Source organism: Pongo pygmaeus, chromosome 4, assembly GCF_028885625.2.
Source record: "Pongo pygmaeus isolate AG05252 chromosome 4, NHGRI_mPonPyg2-v2.0_pri, whole genome shotgun sequence".
Lineage (NCBI taxonomy): Eukaryota > Metazoa > Chordata > Mammalia > Primates > Hominidae > Pongo > Pongo pygmaeus.
The window spans coordinates 70,108,173-70,129,848 of NC_072377.2; the positions used below are offsets into that span (position 1 = coordinate 70,108,173).

The window sequence follows — 21,676 nt, forward strand, 5'->3', positions numbered from 1 at the left end:
TTATATAAAATAGAACTAACCATTTTAAAGTGTACAGTTCAACATCGTTTAGTATATTCACTATATTGTGCAGCCAGCACCTCTACGTAGTTCTTAAACACTTTATTACCCCGAAAGAAAACTCTGTATCCATTAACCCAGTCATTCTCTATTCTCCCCTTGATATGGTTTGGCTCTGTGTCCCCACCCAAATCTCACCTTGAATTGTAAACGCATATATATACTTGTATACGCGTGCACGTGCACGTGCGCGCGCGCGCACACACACACACACACACACACCTGGAATCATAATTGCTGGATTACATGCTAATTCTGTGTTTAACTTTTTACACTATTTTATATTCCCACCAGCAATGTAAAAGAGTTCCAGTTTCATCACATCCTTACCAACACTTATTCTTTTAAGGTTTTTGGTGTTAGCCATTCTAGTGGGTGTGAAGTAGTATCTGATTGTGGTTTTGATTTGCATTTCTCTAATGACTAATAATATTGAGCATCTTTTCTTATGCATGTTGGTCATTATTGCTACTTCTTAATGTAAATTCTCTTATTCAGGCAAATTCTAATTCCTGCTCCCCACTCAATTTGTCACTTATGCTTTGCCTCACTGAGATGCCATGCTTCTGCCATTCCCAAGTTAACTTCCTTTTATTCTGTGAAGTACCCTAATGATTTTAGGTTCCAGATAATATATAGTATAGGAGGTCATATACAATCTCTCCTGTATATTTATGAGTTCTAAATTATATACTCCGATTGTATATTTTTGAATTACATATAAATATGAATAATTTATTTCAATCATTTAGCAAACTGAGCTAATTAGACTCAAGTATGTATTGTGTTATTTGTTTTATTTATTCAAAGTTTCTTGAGGAGGGTGTATTGATGGTTCTAGACCTATAACTAATAAGTAATTTTGATATATTATGAGTTTGTGTGTTAATAAATTAATTTCCTGTGAGGAAAAGAGGAAGCAGTAGGAAATAAGGTATTCATCTTTGCCAGGGTTTCTCAGTCTCCACACAGTTGACATTTTGGGCTGGTAATTCTCTGTTGTGGGAACTGTCTTTTGCAGTATAGGATGTTTAGCAGTATCCCTGCCCCCTACTCACTGGATGCCAGTAGTATCCCCCATTTGTGATAACCAAAAATATTTTCAGAAATTGACAAATGTCCCCTGGGGCACAATATTGTTTCCCCTCCCTATCAGAACTCTCTAATTTCTGTTTTGAAGACCAATCCAGAGTTTAAGAGAATCCTAGAAATAAAAACAAAAAGTCAACAGTGATGGTTTCTGTAGAAATGTGTGCTGTTTTGAGAAATAACTATTTTATAAGAAGGAGGATACAAAAGGTTTTGGCTTGGGAGCGTATTTAACATTCTGGAAAATAACTCTTTTGACTCTAGCTGTATTAATTTTGGTAACTGTAGATATGATTAATTTTAGACATTGATAAATTATTTTTTTTTCAGCTTATTATGACAATACCATTTTTCATAGAGTTGTGCCTGGTTTCATAGTCCAAGGCGGAGATCCTACTGGCACAGGGAGTGGTGGAGAGTCTATCTATGGAGCGCCATTCAAAGTAAGACTGAATTATTATTTTTATTATTATTTTTGTTGTTATTATTATTTCCAAGTTAGTTTGGATTGCTTAATCGAAAATGATTGTGTTCCACAAGAGGAAAAAACGTTTCACATTAATATATAAACATCAGGCTGGGCGCAGTAGCTCATGCCTGTAATTCCAGCACTTTGGGAAGCCGAGTGGGGCGGATCACTTGAGGTCGGGAGTTTGAGACCAGCCTGGCCAACGTGGTGAAACCCCATCTCTACTAAAATTACAAAAATTAGCCAGGCATGGTGGCACACGCCTGTATTCCCAGCTACTCAGGAGGCTGAGGCAGGAGAATTGCCTGAACCTGGGAGGTAGAGGTTGCAGTGAGTGGAGATCGCACCAATGCACTCCAGCCTGGGCAACAGAGTGAGACTCCGTCTCAAAAAAATAAATAAATAAATAAATTGTCTGTAAAAGATGCATTAATCAAGAACAGGTCAGTGATTTCTTAACTGCCAACATAGATCTAAGAAGAAAAGAAGTTATTGTCATAGTGAAGATATTAACAATAGCAGGTTCAAGTAAAAGCTAAAAGTTGTGTTTGTTATTAATTTGATGGCACCAATATCATGTTCTTTGAATGAGTAAATATTGGTATCTCTTAAAATATGGGAGTTTTTGAAAAATTCATTTTTATACTAATGGAATAGATTGCATTTTCCTTTCATCTTTTACTGAGTCATTGTGTGATTCTTGAAGAAAATACTTGAACTGTTTGCTTTAATTTCCAGATGATAATGGCCTTAGAAATGTGGAATAGTTATTTTAAAAGTCTCAGATGTCACTTTTAGACTATTTTATATTTTACCATGGTAAGACTTCTCATGATTTTAGATACTCCGTCTAGTCAGAAGCATTCTTTTATTATTTTATTTAGTGTGACAGAATAGCTGTTTTTGACAATTCCTTCCTAACTTGAGAGTTTTGCTTCATTATTTTCAGGTAATACAGTTATCTTGTTACATTTTTCAATTAGGTCATTTTGAATACAGTATACAGAGTTATGATCCATTGAGTTCAGATCTCTTGAGAATTATTTATTAAGGAAAAATATCTTCCTTTGTGAAAAACATTTATGATATAACATGGCTACATTTATAAATGAGTTCAGTATCAGGCTGGATGGAAATTCTGTTAAGTAAGAGACTAATATATTTGTTAAGTAGCCCTATTGTGGTGAGAAAACCACCTTAGAAAGGTTTGTTCCTGCTCTTTTGAAAACTGGCAAATAGAATCAGTGCCATTTCAGAGAAGATTCAACTTAGGACTTTAAAAAGACATAGTAAAATTACATAACACAATCATAGTAGATTATTTGAATTAAAAAACAAGAACAAAGCAATTGTTTAATGACATTTAGAATGAGATGGGAAGGAGTAATAATTGAATGCTCTGCAATGGCTCCAAGGTAGTTTTCTGGGAGAAATAATAGAAGATTTAAAAAGCTTTGCTGAGTTTGGGATGAGAATAGGGAAATGACTTAGAAATCCATTCCCCCTTGGGTACTCTTCCTTTAGGTGTAACTAAGCAGCTTTCTACAAAATAGGGTATATTTCTGTCTGAGTATATTTAGAAGATACAGTCTAGTGAATTCAAGTTTAATAACATTGAAAGAATAGTAAATACTTGAAAATCAATTAAGTAAAATGTCTGCATTTTTTATTAGAAGTTGTATGGGACCTTGCGGGTCAAGTTGAATAACTGCATATGAAGGGTTTTATAACTGAGGACATTCACTAAATCTTTTTTATGTTTCAGGATGAATTTCATTCACGGTTGCGTTTTAATCGGAGAGGACTGGTTGCCATGGCAAATGCTGGTTCTCATGATAATGGCAGCCAGTTTTTCTTCACACTGGGTCGAGCGGATGAACTTAACAATAAGCATACCATCTTTGGAAAGGTTAGTGTCCAGTGGTTTTAAACCTGTGGTTCAGTTTTTGGTTTTATGTTATTCCTTAGGCTTCTAAGATACATATGATTAACTTATCTAAGAGCTACCTTTGTAAAAACATTCCATAGGATATGTTTATTATTTTCAAAAATAATGGAATATATTACTATTATAGTGCACTATGAGGGAGCATCTAAATTCTTTTTTGCATGTTTCAATTCAGTCATTAGTTGTGACTTTAGTGTATTCCTTCTTTAAAATCATAGTAATGGTATGAGCTAAAATGTGCCACTTAGCCAATATTGATTTTACATTTTTGGAAAGACATTTAGGTAATCATATTTAGTAGTTTACAGTTTATTTTCTTAATGATGGATTTTCTTAAGTTTAAAGTGGAATTTGTGTTGACATTGAAACTTCTTACTGTAAATATTACTTTGAGTAGTACCTATTTAATCCTGCTCACATTTAATGTCATATTAGGGAACGTCCTTTCTATAGAATTTTTAACAATTCCCTTTAAAAAGGGATTCTGAAGGTTTTCTTCTCTCACTCTTCTCCATTCTCATAAATATATTTCTATATGTTTTAAGTCTTAGGCATATCAGACATCACTAGTGCATCAGCGCCCTCTGCTGGTTCAGTAAGAATGGTTTCCCCATATGCTGGGCAAAACTGGATTTTGGATGATAAAAGGGAAAAAAAACAAATTCAGTACAATTGGAAAGCTGGTGTTGTTTTAAAACTCTTGAAAAACACTGAATGAAAGGAATCACACTAAAACCATATGTTGCAATGTTGTTGGTTAATACTTATTAATAATAACAGTGGGTTAGGAAATATGCGTTGGCACATTCTTTTGAGCCGCGCCAGCACAGCCTGTCTGATGTTTATAGATTCCCTCCATTTATTTCTTAAAAATAAGAGTGTATAATAAAATGAGATTTAAGTTGCCATTCTGTGTCAGTTTTTACAATTGGGTTATATAACTAACACATCAGAGACAATGTGTAGCATAGTTAGAAGTTAGAAAGGCCATCACTGTTGGTTTTATAGCTTCTTTGAGCCTCATTTTTCTTATCTGTAGAAGGATAATATTAGTTCCTATTTTGAGGATGTTTGTGAGGATTAAATGAGATAATGTCTCTAAAGCATTTACCACATTGTTATTGTTATTTGCTTATTTTATCCTATTCCAAAGTTTAAATTTGTTTATGATGTTTGAATGAAAAGTTGTCATTCAGTAGGAGATTATTTGGCATTATATTATTAATAAAAACTTACATTAAATATATATTGGAAATTTCCAAAAAACTTATTGGGGGATTGAACTCCACCCATGCTTTTCTCCTTTAAGATAAAGTTGCTTTATTTGCATTATTAAATGCATATATTTTTATGTAATCATATGAAATTTTCTTTTAATTATTTGAAAGATGTTTTCAAAGGTTTTCTCTTAATTCAAAGGATGAGTGCAATAATTTTCGGTTACATTATATTTTTAATTTGATAGGTTACAGGGGATACAGTATATAACATGTTGCGACTGTCAGAAGTAGACATTGATGATGAAGAAAGACCACATAATCCACACAAAATAAAAAGCTGTGAGGTAGGAGCATGATTATTATGAGATACAGCACTTAAATTGTCATTTAAGAGGAATTGATTCTTAGTATTTTTAAACTATTGGATGAAGGCTTTATACTAAGTTAACATCACAACTCAGATTTTATCTCTAATTTATTTGGGCACAGTTTCTAGTTAAGAATTTTTTTAATTAAAGGTTTTAATTCAAAGATGAAACTTTATCTGATAATCCAATGACTGAAAAGCTTACCTCATAATGGAAAGTTAAAGGAATTAGGTTTATTTAGCCCAAAGAAGTGACTTCATAGATAATTTAAGAGTGACCTGCTGGGCACAGTGGCTCACGCATGTAATCCCAGCACTTTGGGAGGCTGAGGTGGGTGGATCATGAGGTCAGGAGATGGAGACCATCCTGGCTAACACAGTGAAACCCTGTGTCTACTAAAAATACAAAAAAAATAGCTGGGCATGGTGGCACGCGCCTGTAGTCCCAGCTGCTCAGGAGGCTGAGACAGGATAATCACTTGAACCTGGGAGGCAGAGATTGCAGTGAGCTGAGATCATGCCACTGCACTCCAGCCTGGGTGACAGAGCAAGACCCCATCTCAAAAAAAAAAAAAAAAAAAAAAAGAATGATCCTTCATTGAGGAAGCAAGAATACTTGATTTGGAATCAAAGCATCTGAGTTGATCTTGTTTACTGTGTATCATTTACATTTTCTTAAATATTTTTCCCTTTTGTAAAATGGGGATAAAATATCCCTTATTTAATAGCACATAGGATTATTGAGAGAATCCAGTGAGGCCGTGCAAGTGGAAGCATGTTGTGTAGTAAATATGTATCACTATACTAATAATGTTTATGTGGGGAAAAATATAGACACCATACCAATGGAATTACAGACTGGGTTTGATTTTTTGTGAAATGTTAAAAATGGAATAATGTTTTCAAAATATTTTTTTTCATAGGTTTTGTTTAATCCTTTTGATGACATCATTCCAAGGGAAATTAAAAGGCCGAAAAAAGAGAAACCAGAGGAGGAAGTAAAGAAATTGAAACCCAAAGGCACAAAGTAATCATAGTGGAGAGATTTTTCTTCAGCTTGAAAAATGACACATTCATTTAGTTTACTTTATTTCCTTTTATAGTAATTGTTTACTAGCAAAGGAGAGGCCAGTTTGAACCAGAGAGATACTGGAATTATGAGTGTGTGGTTGTATTAGTTCATTTTTATACTGCTATAAAGACATGCCTGGGACTGAGAGATATTGGAATTATGAGTGTGTGGTTGTATTAGTCCGTTTTCACACTGCTATAAAGATATACCTGAGACTGGGTAATTTATAAAGGAAACAGGTTTAATTGACTCACAATTTCACATGGCTAGGGAGGCCTCAGGAAACTTCAGTCATGGAGGAAGGCAAAGCAGTCACCTTCTTCACAAGGCAGCAGGGGAGAGAGCGAGTGGGAAGGAGGAACTGTCAAACACTTATAAAACCATCAGATCTTATGAGAACTCACTCAGTATCATGAGAACAGCTTTGGGGACACCACCCTATAATCCAGTCACCTCCCACTAGGGTCCCTCCCATAAAACACGTGGGGATTGTGGGAATTACTCGAGATGAGATTTGGGTGGGGACACAGAGCCAAACCATATTAGTGGTTTTGTTTGTTTGTTTGTTTGTTTTCCTAAATGAGCAACTCTTATATTCAGGTGCAGTGTATCTTAAACTTAAGCTACAAACATGTCATCTCAGTTGTTCATATGAAATCTGTGTTAATAAATAGATACATATTTTATGATCCCTGTAACAATAAATAGATACATATTTTATGATCCCTGTAACAATTATTTATATAAATGAGTTGTTGAGAAACTTTTGTTTGTTGGTTGTTTTAAAATTAATATATGCTCACTTAGTATAAATAGAAAGTAGAGAAAAGTATAAAGAATATTTTTAATGACTGCATGATTGCATTATGCAATTTAACTTGTATTTAACTTTTTACTCCTTTTTTGGTGCTATTAAAAATAATATTATTATAAATATTTTAAAATATAAAGCTGTTTCATTGAGTATTCTGGTTTATTTCCAGAAGATAATTTTCCAAAAAATAGGAATGAAAAAATAAATTTCAGTATTCTGGATAATATTCTACATTATTAATACTGTCTATATACTGCAGAGTTAGATTTCAACGTGTTCTTTTACTGAATTGTAGGATCCTTATTAGAGATTTTATTGTACCTATAATTGTTAGATTTGATCAATTCTAGGTATAATCCTGCCAAACCTAGTTAATAAAAAGCAAAATTGATTAAACTTTCAAAGCTTCAGTTACCTCTTCCTATAAAATGGAGATTAGAATAAGTTCAACTCCTGGTTGTTATGAGGATTAAATGAGAAGAGGTATGTTAAAACATCCGATAGTATAGGCATTCAATACCTATTAGTCTTTTTCCTTGATATCCTACAAATACAAAGTTGAATTGTTTTATAAACTGTCAGATATGAGCCAGACACTTTAATAAGCAGTTAATTCCTTGTGGCAAAATAACTGCTTATTGGAATTATTTATTTGATTTTTAAAAATTCTTTGATCAGCTTATTTTGATTAATCTATCTCTGGATGAAAGGTCACTGTCACTATATTCATATACAGTGTGTCATCACTATGATTTATCTTAACAATAAACTCTGAAGTCTTTTTTTGGTGTGTTTTGCTTTGTTTTTGTTTCCAGCAAATATGTTGGGGATGATATGTTGGTCATTGCTTGCTTCTAGGTTTTGGGGAAAAAAAAATCTGTTTCACTGCCACATCTTTAATTTTTCTATTTGAGAGACAGTTTTAGTAACTTATTGTTTATCTTACTTGAGATTACTTTTGTTTGATGAATCAGAGGAGACAAACCTAGTTTTTTCTCCTTGTGGGCTATTTTATTTGTTTATTGCTCATATTTTTTTTGTCTGACAATTTTGTATACATATTAATTTAAAAATATTAAAAAATATTTTGCCAAATACTAGATTAATTGCTTCCCATTTGTAGCACTCAGGGATATATACTTATTAGTTTTTCAGAAACCCCCATTTTGCTACCAGTTTTGATAAATATAAAAAAGCTTTATTATTTCTGTCATGCTTGACTCAGTACATTTAATGGTAATGCTCAGGAGGGATTTTTGGTCATTAAAAGTCAGTATAATATAGGAAACATTGGTGCTGTGAGGCAAAAACTTTAACGTCATACTGAAAATATAGATCGTTAGAATACTTCTGCTGAATACTGAGTAATATGGTCTTTTTAGAACAGTCAGAATGTATTTCTTGTAAATTCTGTTCTCTTGCTCTGAAAATAAGGTATTGATAAGTTTGATTTGACTTTCTTTTTTTTTCCTTTCTCTTTTTTGGACTAGAAATTTTAGTTTACTTTCATTTGGAGAGGAAGCTGAGGAAGAAGAGGAGGAAGTAAATCGAGTTAGTCAGGTAATCTCTGATTTGCCCTTTGTTCTAACTTATAAAAGAGATTGGGGTCTATATCTTACTCACTATTGCTATCTCCTGCTATATCTGGCACAGCATGTTTTACATGGGGCAGGCTCAATAAGTGTTCATTGAATTTGTAAATTGATTTGTGGTCAGTAATATTTGCAACTTTTGAGATTATCCTATTTATTTTTAATGTTGGCATTTAAAAAAAATCAGTTTGAACTAGATTTGCAGTTTTTTGAATGGTTGGACTTTATGATTCAGATCCTAACTGCTATTTGTTCAGGTAGTATGATAGATGATAATGATTATTATCATTACTGTTATAAACAGTCACAGACCAAAACTCTTATATTCATTTTAATGTTATTTATATATATTTTGTTTATTTCATTAATTCTCATTATAGCCCTTTGAGATGGGTGATATTATTATCATCCTCATTTTACTCATGAATAAATTCAGCTATAGTTTATAAGTTGCTCAAAGTAACATAACCAATAAGTAGCTACAGCTGGGAACTGAACCCAGGTCTTTGTAACTATTAAATCCATATTCTTGAATTATGCAGTGCCTCCTGGCCTTTTTATTCTGCTAGTCCTTCCTGTAGGCCTTTACATGTGGTTTTCTTCAATATTGCTTGCATCATAATGCTCATTACTGAAACACAGTGTCTTGCCATTGTTTAGAGCAGTAATTCTGGTATGTATACTACAAGAAAACTATCTTCAACGGTTTCTACTCCTAAAGGTTCTGATATGCCTTTCTTTTGAAAATTAGTGAATACTGAGACCTAAAGGATTAGGTTTATAGTCTTTATTGTTGTAATTAAAACTTTATAACCTATAAGCCTTACTTGCTTAACATAGTTATCTATTTCTTACCAACTCTAACAATAACACTGAATTAAAAGCATATTATTATTATTCTTGTTTTTACTTCTTTATCCATATGTTCCCTTATTAGTGAGCATGGTTTTGCAGGCTAATGTTGGACGTCTAGTAAGCACTCTACATAATACCTCTTGCATTAAAATGTAATTAAAATGGTGTGTATATGAAATATTTTGGTCATAATTTTTTGTTGCTTTTTATTGTATCCTTGAGTGATGTGTTTGATGCCATTATTTCAATTTCCATTTACCTATACACCAACATTCTAAACTCTAGGAGATAAGGCCGAATATTTCCCCTGGGCTCTTATCCCTTGTTCAGAGTTGCTTTAGGAAACGTCTCTACTTTAGATGTCAAAACTAAATTCATTTTTTTACAAAAACTTCATTTCCCAATTCCTTAACGTCACCAATCACTCTGTCACCTCAATATCTGAAGAGTCATCTTCTTTAGATGTCAGTGCACTAGTCTTGCATTGTTCATGATTCAAATTTATGCCTCATCAAAATTATTTACTGTGTGTCATGATTCTGTGGTTATGTTTGTGAATGGACAAAACCACGAATGTTAGATCTGGAAATTGCCAGGGTTCCTTTTCATTGATGTTTTCTAAAGATGTCAAGTTTCCTTGCATACCCATACCTTCCTCACAGTTCTCCCACCCCTGTTTTTCCTTTTGCCGGGAGTGTGCTCTCTCCTTAAAGGGTTTTTCCTTTAAGATTTAGCTCTACTATCACCTTCTACTACTTCTACCTCCCCCTGCCACTGAACTCCCATCCAGGCTAAGCTAGGTACTTCTTTCCATGATAATCTGCCTATGCCCATCAAAACATTTATCCTACTGCATTGCAATAATTTATCTTCTTATCTGCTAACTATACTATTTATTTTATGTAATCCCTATAACAACCATGCAATATAGATATTATTTTTCTTATTTTGTAGAGTAAAGAAAGTGAAACTCAGAGAGGGTTAAATAACTCATCCACGATCATGCAATTAAGAGGTGGTAGAATCAGAATTTTGAACTGAGGTTTTTTTTAGCTAGTTAAGTCTCTCATATGATTATTAATGCTGTAGAAGCTGTCTCCTTCAAGCCCAAGACATCTCAAAGGTTGGTGAGAAATTTCACTGGTAGTGTAGAATTCTGGGGCAGAAGGCAGCTGGGGAAGGCAGTTGGCCCATTGTCCTTGCCTAAATCCCATAGGGTCCTGGATAGTAGGTTGAGCAGCCTTGGAGAGCAAGGGCAGGAGAAAGTTTTTCTGTCAGTTTTTTTGTTGAAATTAAATTTCTAGTCTAAAGTAAGTTTTGTTCACAATTGCTTTGAGATAGACTTGACTAGGAAATTAGTTTGAATTTTTTCTATTTCTAACAGCAGCATGTGTTAAATGTTCAAAGATTATCTTCCTTCTGCTGCTTTCTACTGTACAAAATAGAAAAATGGTATGTTTAAATTATACTGAATATTGTGGACTTATACTCCAAAAGCAATTTGCGTTTCAGATTGAAATGTACAAGGATACCACCACAGATAGTGCTGTCTTGCTCTTTATTTTCTTTCTTAAACCTGAAAAACACTTTAAACACTTTCAGAAGGACTGAGTAAAATCTTTTCTCTCTGCCAAGAAAATTACAACCGAAATACCGTTCATTATCAAATGAGTATTATTGTCCTAGTATTGTGTCATCATAGTTTTCTCATCTGGCTCTTTCATAGGGGGTGCTTTGTAATTAAGTTATCATCAAATGCTTGTATCTGACTCTCACGTCTATATCTCTAGGCTGGTTTACTCTTCTTTTCTCCAGCTGCTTATTGGACACTAGTTTCTCAAGCCCTGGGCAAGTCTTAACTCACTATCTTTTTCTTCTCAAACTTCTTATTTTGTGACTTTCTATTCCCTGGTGTCAATATCTTCCAAAGAAGGACTTTAGATTCCGTTGTGATTTTTTCATATATTTTTTCATTGCACTGTCCTGGCAATTTTTTATCCAAGATGTTTCTCAAATCTGTTTTTTCCTTTTAATTTATTCTTGCTACTACCCTTGTTCAGCCTTCATTATCTCTAGACTGGACTGGTGTGGTAATCTATAGACCAGTTTCCCATCTCCCCTCTCTTCTTTTCCTTCCACTACCAGAGCAGCCTTCCTGAAGCTTAAAATGTTATTTTTACTGTCTCTTTACTATAGAAATAAGGCCAAATTTCTTGTCCTATTATTTCAAGATCCTGCTTTCGTGACTCTCCTTCACCAACTCTGCTCTTTTGACTAGTACTTGTTAAACTTTCCTGGTGATAAAAATCACTTGACATACTTTTTAAAAATTAAGAATCCTAGGCCTCATCTCAGACCCACTAAATTAGAATTTCCAAGCGAGGGGCCTGGGAAGCTGTACTTTTCATACCAAGGAAATGTAGGAAACATTGCTTTAGCAGATCTGAATGATTTGCTGCTCTGTATGTATGCCTTATCGTTTCCATTTTTTGTGCCTTTCTTGATGTTCTTTTTCCCACCTGAAATGTCCCATCCCACCTCTAGATATCAAAGTCATATTTGTTTTCAACACCTGAAATGCCATCTTTTCTAAATGTCTTTTCCAGCTTTTAAAAATCTTCTTTTTCTTACCCAACCTTTGCCTTTCTTGTAATACTTTACATTTTCCTTTTAAACACATCTTTTTTGCTTTATTACAGAAGAAGCATATGACTGTGTTTGCATTGTACACTAGTCCAACATTATACCCTTTGCTTTATAACTTATTAATTGTGTAGAGTCCTGGGCTGTGAGCTTGTTGCAGATAGAGTCTGCGTCATCTTTGAGTGGCAGTGTGCTAGAATAGAAATAACATGGATTTGGGATCATACAAATTCATATTAAAACTTTAATTTCCCCTGACACCCTGTGAGCTTTGATAACTTAGTCTCTCTGAGCCTCAATTTTCCTTTCTGAATGTGAAAATAATATGTCCCACTTACTGTTGTAAGGATATAGTTTTAATTTTGATTTATTGTACAATATTGAAAAATGTCTTTGAAAGCCAAGTGCCTTAAAATATACTATACATTATAACTGGTATTTTAATCTCAGATAACTAAAGAATATAAAATTTCTCTAATATGATCATAACTATTATGTAGAATCTTATGCCCTTATGCCCAATCTAGAGGGCTGGTGAGAAATTTCATTATCAGCTCAGCCTTTTCGGGTAGGAAGCCATAATCTTGACACAATTGGCCTAGTGGCCTTCATGAGCACTCCCATTGAGTCCTAGATAGTGGCTTGTGCAGCCCAGCCTCATTATTACCCACCAACAACCCATTCTTCACATGCGATTGGATCTTGGCACACTGCAGAATCAAAAAAGTTAAAATCTACAGAATTTAACTTTTTTGTCTGCTTTATGTAATGGACAGGTAGGTAAGTTTAGTTGGAGAAAATAGAGTAACAAGAACAATACTGTTGAAATTTACTGGCTTAGAGAAAGGGAAATTGTTTTTAAGTATATGAGATAAATTCTGGAGAGAATCCAAGTAGAAGTGTATTTTTGTTTATTTTGCTTATATACAGTTTTTTACACTACCAGCACTGTTCAAATACCTTGGTAAGAAGAGGTAAGACTAGCCTGAATGTTGGAAAACTGTGGCTAATAGAATATATTTCTTCAAAATTTAGCTTTACTATTTTTAAGTGTATGAGACGACTGGAGCCAAAGCCAAATAAGTGTCTGTTCTAACGACCAAGAATAATTTGCAGTTTCAGTGGTTGCATGAAATTAAATATTTCTAAAGGGCTTAAAAATAACTGTTTCATTCTTCATTTGCTTATCAAGTTTCTTTTTTCAGTGACTGCACAGTATTAATCTTTATCCAGAACCTTTCTGCCCGATCACGAGTTAATAATTGGTGAAGTCTGAATTGAGGCTTTACTTTATGTGAAAGGAGAAATAAGATTAGAGTCCTCTCTGGTTTATGGATTATCAGTGTGGGATTACAGACACCCCTTCACCCCACTCACTTATTCATGACAAGGTGCCTCTCCCACATGGGTTAGCTTTCCTTCATTATTTATTTCAGTATCTTTCTACTACCTGATAAAATCTCTTAGAATCATAGAATTCTATAGCTCAAAGGGATTTTGTCCAACTTCCTTTCTTTATAGATGAGGAAACTGAGCCTCTGGTTAAGTGACTTGCCAGACTGACTTCATTTCCTTTTTGATAGGATTGCATGATAGGGGGATGCCATAATAATCATATCTTGAGTTCAGAAAAGCACATTGTGAGACTCTCTCATGATATTCTTGTGGACAACAAGAAGAAATGTGATCTGGGAGATAGTATAGTCAGATAGATTTATAGCTAATTGAATACTTCTGCCCAAAGGGTGCTTTGTTGTCAACCCATGCCGATTTGAACTAGTAAGTTGAAATGTAATAGGAGTACAAGTAAATTCTGTACTTGAGTTCAATAAAATCAGCTGAATAAGTATGACATAATAGCCTGTGAGTCCTAGTTGAATTACTAAGAATAAGATCTCTGGAATAAGGATTTTAACATTCTCTGCATTGTTTAGATCATACTTGCAGCATTTTGTCCAGTTGTGAACGTACTTACGGAAGATCTTGAAAAATTAGATGCATCCAGAGGAAGGGAAATGGTGGAGAGGGTGGGGATGATGCCAAAAACCACCTCACATAGGGAATGCAATGAGGAACTGGATATAATAATACTTTAGAGAAATAAAATTAAGTGAAAATATGATCCTAGACTTCAAATATTTGAAATATTTTTATCTGGAATATTGCTCCCTTCATATTGCTTTCTTAAACAATGCTTTTATTTGAATGTCTGTATTGGTTTAAAATTTATTCATGAATCTACATATAACTGAAATATAAATGTCAGGAAATATTTTTCAAGTTAAAGCTTACAATCAAGATAACTAGTTTTTATGAGGTAAGTTAAACAACAGGCCCATTTTAAAAGTATCTCAATAGCTAGATTTTTATTCAGTGATCAAATTGTGCCACATTCACAGTGATACACAGAGCATTTCTTTCCTACAAGACGTAGTAACACTTTTACTTCAACTCCAGAGTTATAGAAGGGCTTTTTCCTCACCCAGAAAAAGTTATCTTGGTAGACAGTTTTGCCACTTTTGAGACTAAAGTAAGAATGTTTTGTCCTATTCTAGTTTATTTTATGAAATTAAACTTTCCCAAAAAAGTTGGGAGGCGGCCATGGCATGGAGAATGCTGCTAGGCTATTTGCAAAGAGGAGGTCAGAAATGTTAAACAGTGTAATTTGTAAAATGTTTCTGCCTCATCAAATTGTATTCAACTTTAATTTGCTTATCTTTCTAGTTGTTTAGACTTAGCTAATTTTACAAAGGTATTAACATATTTTATTAATTTCATATTGCTGTTTTAACAAATTGCCATAAATTTAGTGGCATTAAGCCACTTTAAGCAAAACAAATTTAGTATCTTGTATTTCTGGAGGTCAGAAGTCTGCAATAGGTTTCACTGGGCTAAATATCAAGGCGTTTGCAGGGACTTCTTTCTGGAGTCTCTGGGGAGAATCTATTCCTTTGCCTTTTTCAACCTCTAGAGACTGCCTGTATTCTTTGGTGTGCCCCTTCTTCTATCTTCAAAGCCAGCAATAACTGGTGAAGTCTTTCCCATGCCGCATCACTCTAAAATTGACTCTATTGCTTCCCTCTTTCACTTGTAAGGACTCTTGTAATTACATTTGGACCCATCTTGATAATCCAGGATAATGTCCCCACCTCAAAATCTTTCATTTATATGCAAAATCTCTTTTGCCATGTAAGGTGATATGTTCATAGGTTCTGAGGGATTAGGACATGGATATCTTAGGGGGCCATTATTCTGTCTAATGAATGTCTGAACTAACTTTATATAGTATGCCTAACAACAGGCCTTCTTTGTAGTTCTAGAAGGTAGAAGTAGGGTTGGTTGGATGGTTGGAAAATATACATAGATTTTTTTTTCTCTCCAATCAGAGAATTTCCTAATAATAGAAGCCATTTAAAAAGAAATTTGTGTGTGTGTGTGTGTGTGTGTGTGTATTAATAAGCTCATTTGAGGTGTTGAGACATGGTTGACCAGTCAGCAGTGATGCCAAGATTCCCTCCATTGCCTGGGAGAATAGACTGTGGCCTCTAAAATCCCTTTTTTAACTAATAAGTTTTTCTGGTTCTGTGCTGAAGGTCTCTTAGAGTATTAGTTAGGGTTCTACAGAGAAACAGAAGCAGCCAATAGAATGTGAGAGAGAGAGTAAGAATAAAATAGATCCATTTATCTATTAATCTATCACTTTATCTCTTTATTTATAGGAATTGGCTCTTGCAATTGTGGGAGCTGGCAATTCCAAAATATGTAGAGTAGGCCGGCAGGCTGGAGACTCAGGGAATAGTTGATAAATTCAAAATACACAGGCTAGAAACTCAGGCAGGGTTTCTTTGTGACAGTTTTGAGGCAGAATTGTTTCTTCCTTGGGAAACCTCAGTTTTTGCTCTTAAGGCCTTCAACTGATTAGATGGGGCCCACCCACATTATGGAGTGTAATCTGCTTTCTCAAAGCCTACTAATTTAAATACTAATCATATCTAAAAAAATATTTTCATAGCAACATCTAGACTGGTGTTTGACTAAACATTTGGGTACCATTGCCTAGCCAAGTTGACTCATAAAATTATCCACACAGAGTTAGAGATTGAGCCCCAGACCTTCCAGCTTCTTGGCCAATGTTGCTCCTGTGTACCTTCCTCCTCCCTCTCTCCCTCCCTCCTTTTCCTTCTTCCTTCCTTCTTCCCTCCCTCCCTCCCTTCTTTCCTCCTTCCTTCCTTCTTTCCTCTCTTTCTCCCTCCCTCCCTTCTTTCCTTTCTTCTCTTTCTCTCCCTGTCTCCCTGTGACTTCCCCCACCCCTTCTCCTCTCTCCCTCTGTCCGCTTCTACCTGTATTCTATTTAGTTCCTACTGTTTTGCTGCCTCTTTGTTCTTGGATATGAAGTTCCAAATAACATAATTTTTCTGTGTCTCTCTGATTTTCATTTTTACATTTGTTTGCAGATAGTTTTGAATTTTCTGTGAAGCCCCTAACACTGAATTCACTAAATATATTTAGTATTTCGTTCATCAGCTAAACCTTTTAATTAGTCAACTTATTTTAAGCAATTTTTAAAAGACATTTCTTAAAATTTTTAAAAGACAGACACTTCTCAAAAGAAGACATTTATGCAGCCAAAAAACACATGAAAAAATGCTCACCATCACTGGCCATCAGAGAAATGCAAATCAAAACCACAATGAGATACCATCTCCCACCAGTTAGAATGGCAATCATTAAAAAGTCAGGAAACAACAGGTGCTGGAGAGGATGTGGAGAAATAGGAACACTTTTACACTGTTGGTGGGACTGTAAACTAGTTCAACCCTTGTGGAAGTCAGTGTGGCGATTCCTCAGGGATCTAGAACTAGAAATTCCATTTGACCCAGCCATCCCATTACTGGGTATATACCCAAAGGACTATAAATCATGCTGCTATAAAAACACATGCACACGTATGTTTATTGCGGCATTATTCACAATAGCAAAGACTTGGAACCAACCCAAATGTCCAACAATGATAGACTGGATTAAGAAAATGTGGCACATATACACCATGGAATACTATGCAGCCATAAAAAATGATGAGTTCACGTCCTTTGTAGGGACATGGATGAAATTGGAAATCATCATTCTCAGTAAACTATCGCAAGAACAAAAAACCAAACACCGCATATTCTCACTCATAGGTGGGAATTGAACAATGAGAACACATGGACACAGGAAGGGGAACATCACACTTCGGGGACTGTTGTGGGGTGGGGGGAGGGGGGAGGGATAGCATTGGGAGATATACCTAATGCTAGATGACGAGTTGGTGGGTGCAGCGCACCAGCATGGCACATGTATACATATGTAACTTACCTGCACGTTGCGCACATGTACCATAGAGCCTAAAGTATAATAATAATAATAATAATAATAATAATAAATAAAATAAAATAAAATAAAGTAAAAAAAAAAAAAAAGAAAAGTGACACCATATCAGTCACTTTCCCAAGCTTTTCAGGGGCTCACTCCAAAGACTTTCTTGATGATAAATTTTATTAAAGTGCTGATCATAATCGAAACAGTACATCGTATCAGAGGTCAAGCATTGTTTTTCACTTCCCTTCCCAGAACTTATTAAAGATGTACCTCTGAAGAAAGACATAAGGAAGAACAAAATTCTTTCGACTGACAGAAAATGGCTTACACAGACATGTAATACTTAGTCAAGTTGCTTATATATATGAAATAAGTTATACCTTGGGAGTAACAAAGCCAATAGGCTTGGCTCATAGGGGGCTAACTACAGCTGCAGCAGTTATTCAAGAAGTTAACATATTCTCTCCTGTCCCCTGAAGACACCACAGGCATCTCAGTAATAAACTGATAACAACCAAAAATAAAATAAAATAAAATAAAAATAAAACATTTAAAAATATATTTGGTATTTGTTCTTCCTTTAAATTCACTGTTACCTGATGGTATAAATAAGAACCTTAAAGTAGGTCATTAAGAAAGAATAGGCATTAAAGGGAAATGTCTGAATTCATTTTCACTCTCTTAAGGATTGTCTCCTAATTTCTTCAGTTCATCTCCAATTTGCTTTCTCTCCCTGCAGGATTCAGAGTCTACTGTAGTGGGAAGAGAGGCCTAACAATTTGCCTTTTCATATATTTCTATACTAATTTAATTTTAAAAGTTAGTTAAAATTTGACATGGTAATGATTATTAAAATTAAACACAGGTTCCTCCTATTGTCAAGTCTTATTTTAAATTAGTGTAAAACAAGGTTTTTCTTTTTCCTTCCAGCTATTTAAAGTAAGTTTTGGAAGACAAACAAGAACCTTTTTAAAAACATTAATTAATTTTTAAATTAGCTAAATGGAGCTAATTAACACATGAATTACCTCACATACTTATCATTTCTTATGAGGAGAAAACTTAAAATCGCTCTTAGTGGTTTTCAAGAATACAATACAAGAACCCATTTTAAAAATATATTAACAATGAAATTAACAATTGCAAACTAACATTCACAAAGAAGTGAAATAGTATAGCTCATTAATGGACCAAGAGCTTACTTAGAGATCTGAATTCTAATCTTGCTTTTGCTATTTATTAATGTAAGTCATTTTCTGATCAGTGGACCAAAAGGCTAGAACGGAGGAGCTGAGGCCAATTCTGACTGTGATGTTTATGATTGTGACTTTATAAGGGAACCAGGTGGGGAGAATTAATAAAGGACTATTTCTGAGGGTAGATGAAAATAATCTGATGGCCAGAGATGCAGGAGGAAGGAATTTTAAGGAAGGAAAGCATGAACGAAAGATGTTCAGGCTTCTATTCTTGTTTAAGTTATTTGATGTTCACTGTACACTTTTGCAGATAATCTCATTTAATTCTCTTATGTGAAATAGGCAAGCCTGCTATGATGATTATTCCCATTTTGTAGGCAATGTTTCTGAGGTCTCATGAGATCACCGTGTTTCAACAAATGGTACATGTTTTAGACTAAACCCCATGGAATTGTGGAATACTATATTTTGAAACTTATTTGGTCCAACCACCATCTTTCTTCTTGTCCTGTGTTCTTTCTACTATACCACCTTGTGTTTTGTGAATATTTTCCCCCATTTTTCGTAGTCAGACAAACATTATCCAGTAATTAGATGACATTTTGCTTTTTCATCACTCCTTAGTTTAAGTAAGTTTATGAAATTAGATATATAGGTTAATTGCATAATTCAGATTCTATGACTTTTTAAAACTACAAATAATAGCATATTTAGATTAACTGTTGGAGAAAGTTTTGTATTACGAAATTGCACTATAAGCATGTTTTAATTGATTAAATCTATAGAGAGCTCCATATTAATAGAGAAATTAAAATCTATTTAAGAGCCTGTTTTTCAAATTAAAAGTGGTGAAGGGGGCTTAAGGGAAAGAGGTGTTTTCATCTCTCTGTGTCTGTGTCTGTTTAAATGTCATTTAAACATTTTAGTTAACATACTTTGTAATAAATTTTCCCATATAAAATTTTCTTCAAAATTTTTCAAAGCAGAAATTATTCTTTCTGTCAACTCTAATCTCTTAACTATTCATTTTTATATGATTAGTTGGGAGTTGGGGTGGTGAGCATCTTCCCCCCTCAAGATACAGGGTGTAAGTGTGAGGTGTCCCACCCTGCAGTAGGGAAATCTGTAGACTAGGAGATTGCAGCTCTGAAACCAGGCCAGTGTTCTGGGCCCATAGGGGCCTAGAGGAAAAGAAATGGATACATTTAGATTTTCGATATGTGGGTACTATTGTCAGACAGACCTGGATTTAAACCCTAGATCCTCTACCACTGACTAGTTTTGTGACCTTTAGTAAATTACTTAATCTCTTTAACCATCTATAAAATGGGGCTAATAATTCCCACGTCATATACTTTAATTTGGGAAGAGAAGAAGAGAGGGGTAGCAATACTATTTGAAGCACAGTGCCTAGCACAAAGAATATACTTAATACTTGGCCGGGCACGGTGGCTCATGCCTGTAATCCCAGCACTTTGGGAGGCTGAGGCGGGCAGATCACGAGGTCAGGAGATCAAGACCATCCTGGCCAACATGCCCAGCTACAAATATTAGCTGGGCATGGTGGCGCACACCTGTAATCCCAGCTACTTGCGAGGCTGAGGCAGGAGGATCGCTTGAACCCCGGAAGCAGAGATTGCAGTAAGCTGAGATCACACCACTGCACTCCAGCCTGGTGACAGAGTGAGACTCCATCTCAAAATATATATATATGTACTTAATAGCAGCAGTAGTTGTTGTTTTATAATGCTACTTCTTAAACCTTTTTATGTCTTGTTTCCCTTCTAAAATGTACATTTTTTGAAAACATGAACTTTGAAATTTAAACATTTAATAAATATTTGGTCACTGATAAATATTCTCATGCTCAAGAGGCGCTTCTACATCTTTTTGTTGGTGGTGGTAAGTAGTTCCTCGGGAATGCACTTATCTTTTGCTTGAGTAACATTTTAAAAAGTGATTCTGTGCAGTATAGGTGGCATATTTGAAGAATAATAGCATGCATTTATTTCAGTACTCTTGTGATGTAGCTTCTAAGTTATCGGGATCATAAAAATTAACTAGTTTCATAGTATGCAAATTATGATGAGAATTTAGTGCTTGAAGTTGGTAATTCAACAGACTTCTTTTAAATGATATATCATTTTTTGAAAGAAAAGGTGTTTCTAAAATACTATTGTCAGCCAATAGAAGAGTAAGATTCTTACTTATAAAACTTTAGTTTGTATTGAACTTTTCAGGAATACATCTTTTGCTAACCATATTATATCATTGCTAGGTTTTATGTAAATTTGTTAACTTGTTATTTAGGAATACTGTTTATTTCCCCCCTCATGATTATATTGTACATTCTTTGCAGAGCATGAAGGGCAAAAGCAAAAGTAGTCATGACTTGCTTAAGGATGATCCACATCTCAGTTCTGTTCCAGTTGTAGAAAGGTTAGTCCATTGTTGGTGTGATCCTAAGTTCTTAATTTTCTGGCTCAGATAATTTTCTTGCTTCCTCTGTGAGTAAACAATCAGTCCTCATAAGTCAAAAATTTTTAAGCCAGCCAAAAAAATAAAACATTTTGATAACAGAGATAGAGAACTTCAAGCTTGATAGAGAGAAACAAACACTCTAGTCACTTTCGCACTTGCTCTCTACCTCTGTTGAATGAATTACATTTAAAATTGTTTTGCCATTGCATGTTAGGACTAGAAACTGTTTGCTTTAACAGTTTAATGCTTAATTCAAGGTTGTTTTGCTACCTTTTCCTTGAAGCATTTTTGCCTTAATTGTATCATGAATGAACAAATTAGAGTTAAAGGTTTTTGTGAAGAAGTTACCAGTTTGGGGGCCAGTCCACTGACTATAAATTCTCACATACTTTGAGGAGTTAACAGAAAGTTGTCTTGCTACCTCTGTTGCTTCTCTTTGAGAAGGGAAGACGTCTTAATTTTAGATGTAATAGCACAAGATAAACTGGGCCAATATCTCAAGGGGCACTACA

At 34.6% G+C, this 21,676-nt stretch overlaps 1 protein-coding gene across 3 annotated transcripts in view; it reads left to right on the forward strand.

Annotated features, from left to right (window-relative positions):
- The window catches only part of CWC27 (CWC27 spliceosome associated cyclophilin), a 264,667-nt gene that overhangs the window by 10,971 nt on the left and 232,020 nt on the right, over positions 1-21,676 (forward strand). For all 3 annotated transcript variants that reach the window (XM_054487499.2, XM_054487500.2, XM_063664846.1), the window contains exons 3-8: positions 1,480-1,592; positions 3,384-3,527; positions 5,032-5,130; positions 6,077-6,180; positions 8,530-8,599; positions 21,043-21,122. In XM_054487499.2, coding sequence (XP_054343474.1) covers positions 1,480-1,592; positions 3,384-3,527; positions 5,032-5,130; positions 6,077-6,180; positions 8,530-8,599; positions 21,043-21,122 — 610 coding nt within the window. The remainder of the gene's footprint in view (positions 1-1,479; positions 1,593-3,383; positions 3,528-5,031; positions 5,131-6,076; positions 6,181-8,529; positions 8,600-21,042; positions 21,123-21,676) is intronic.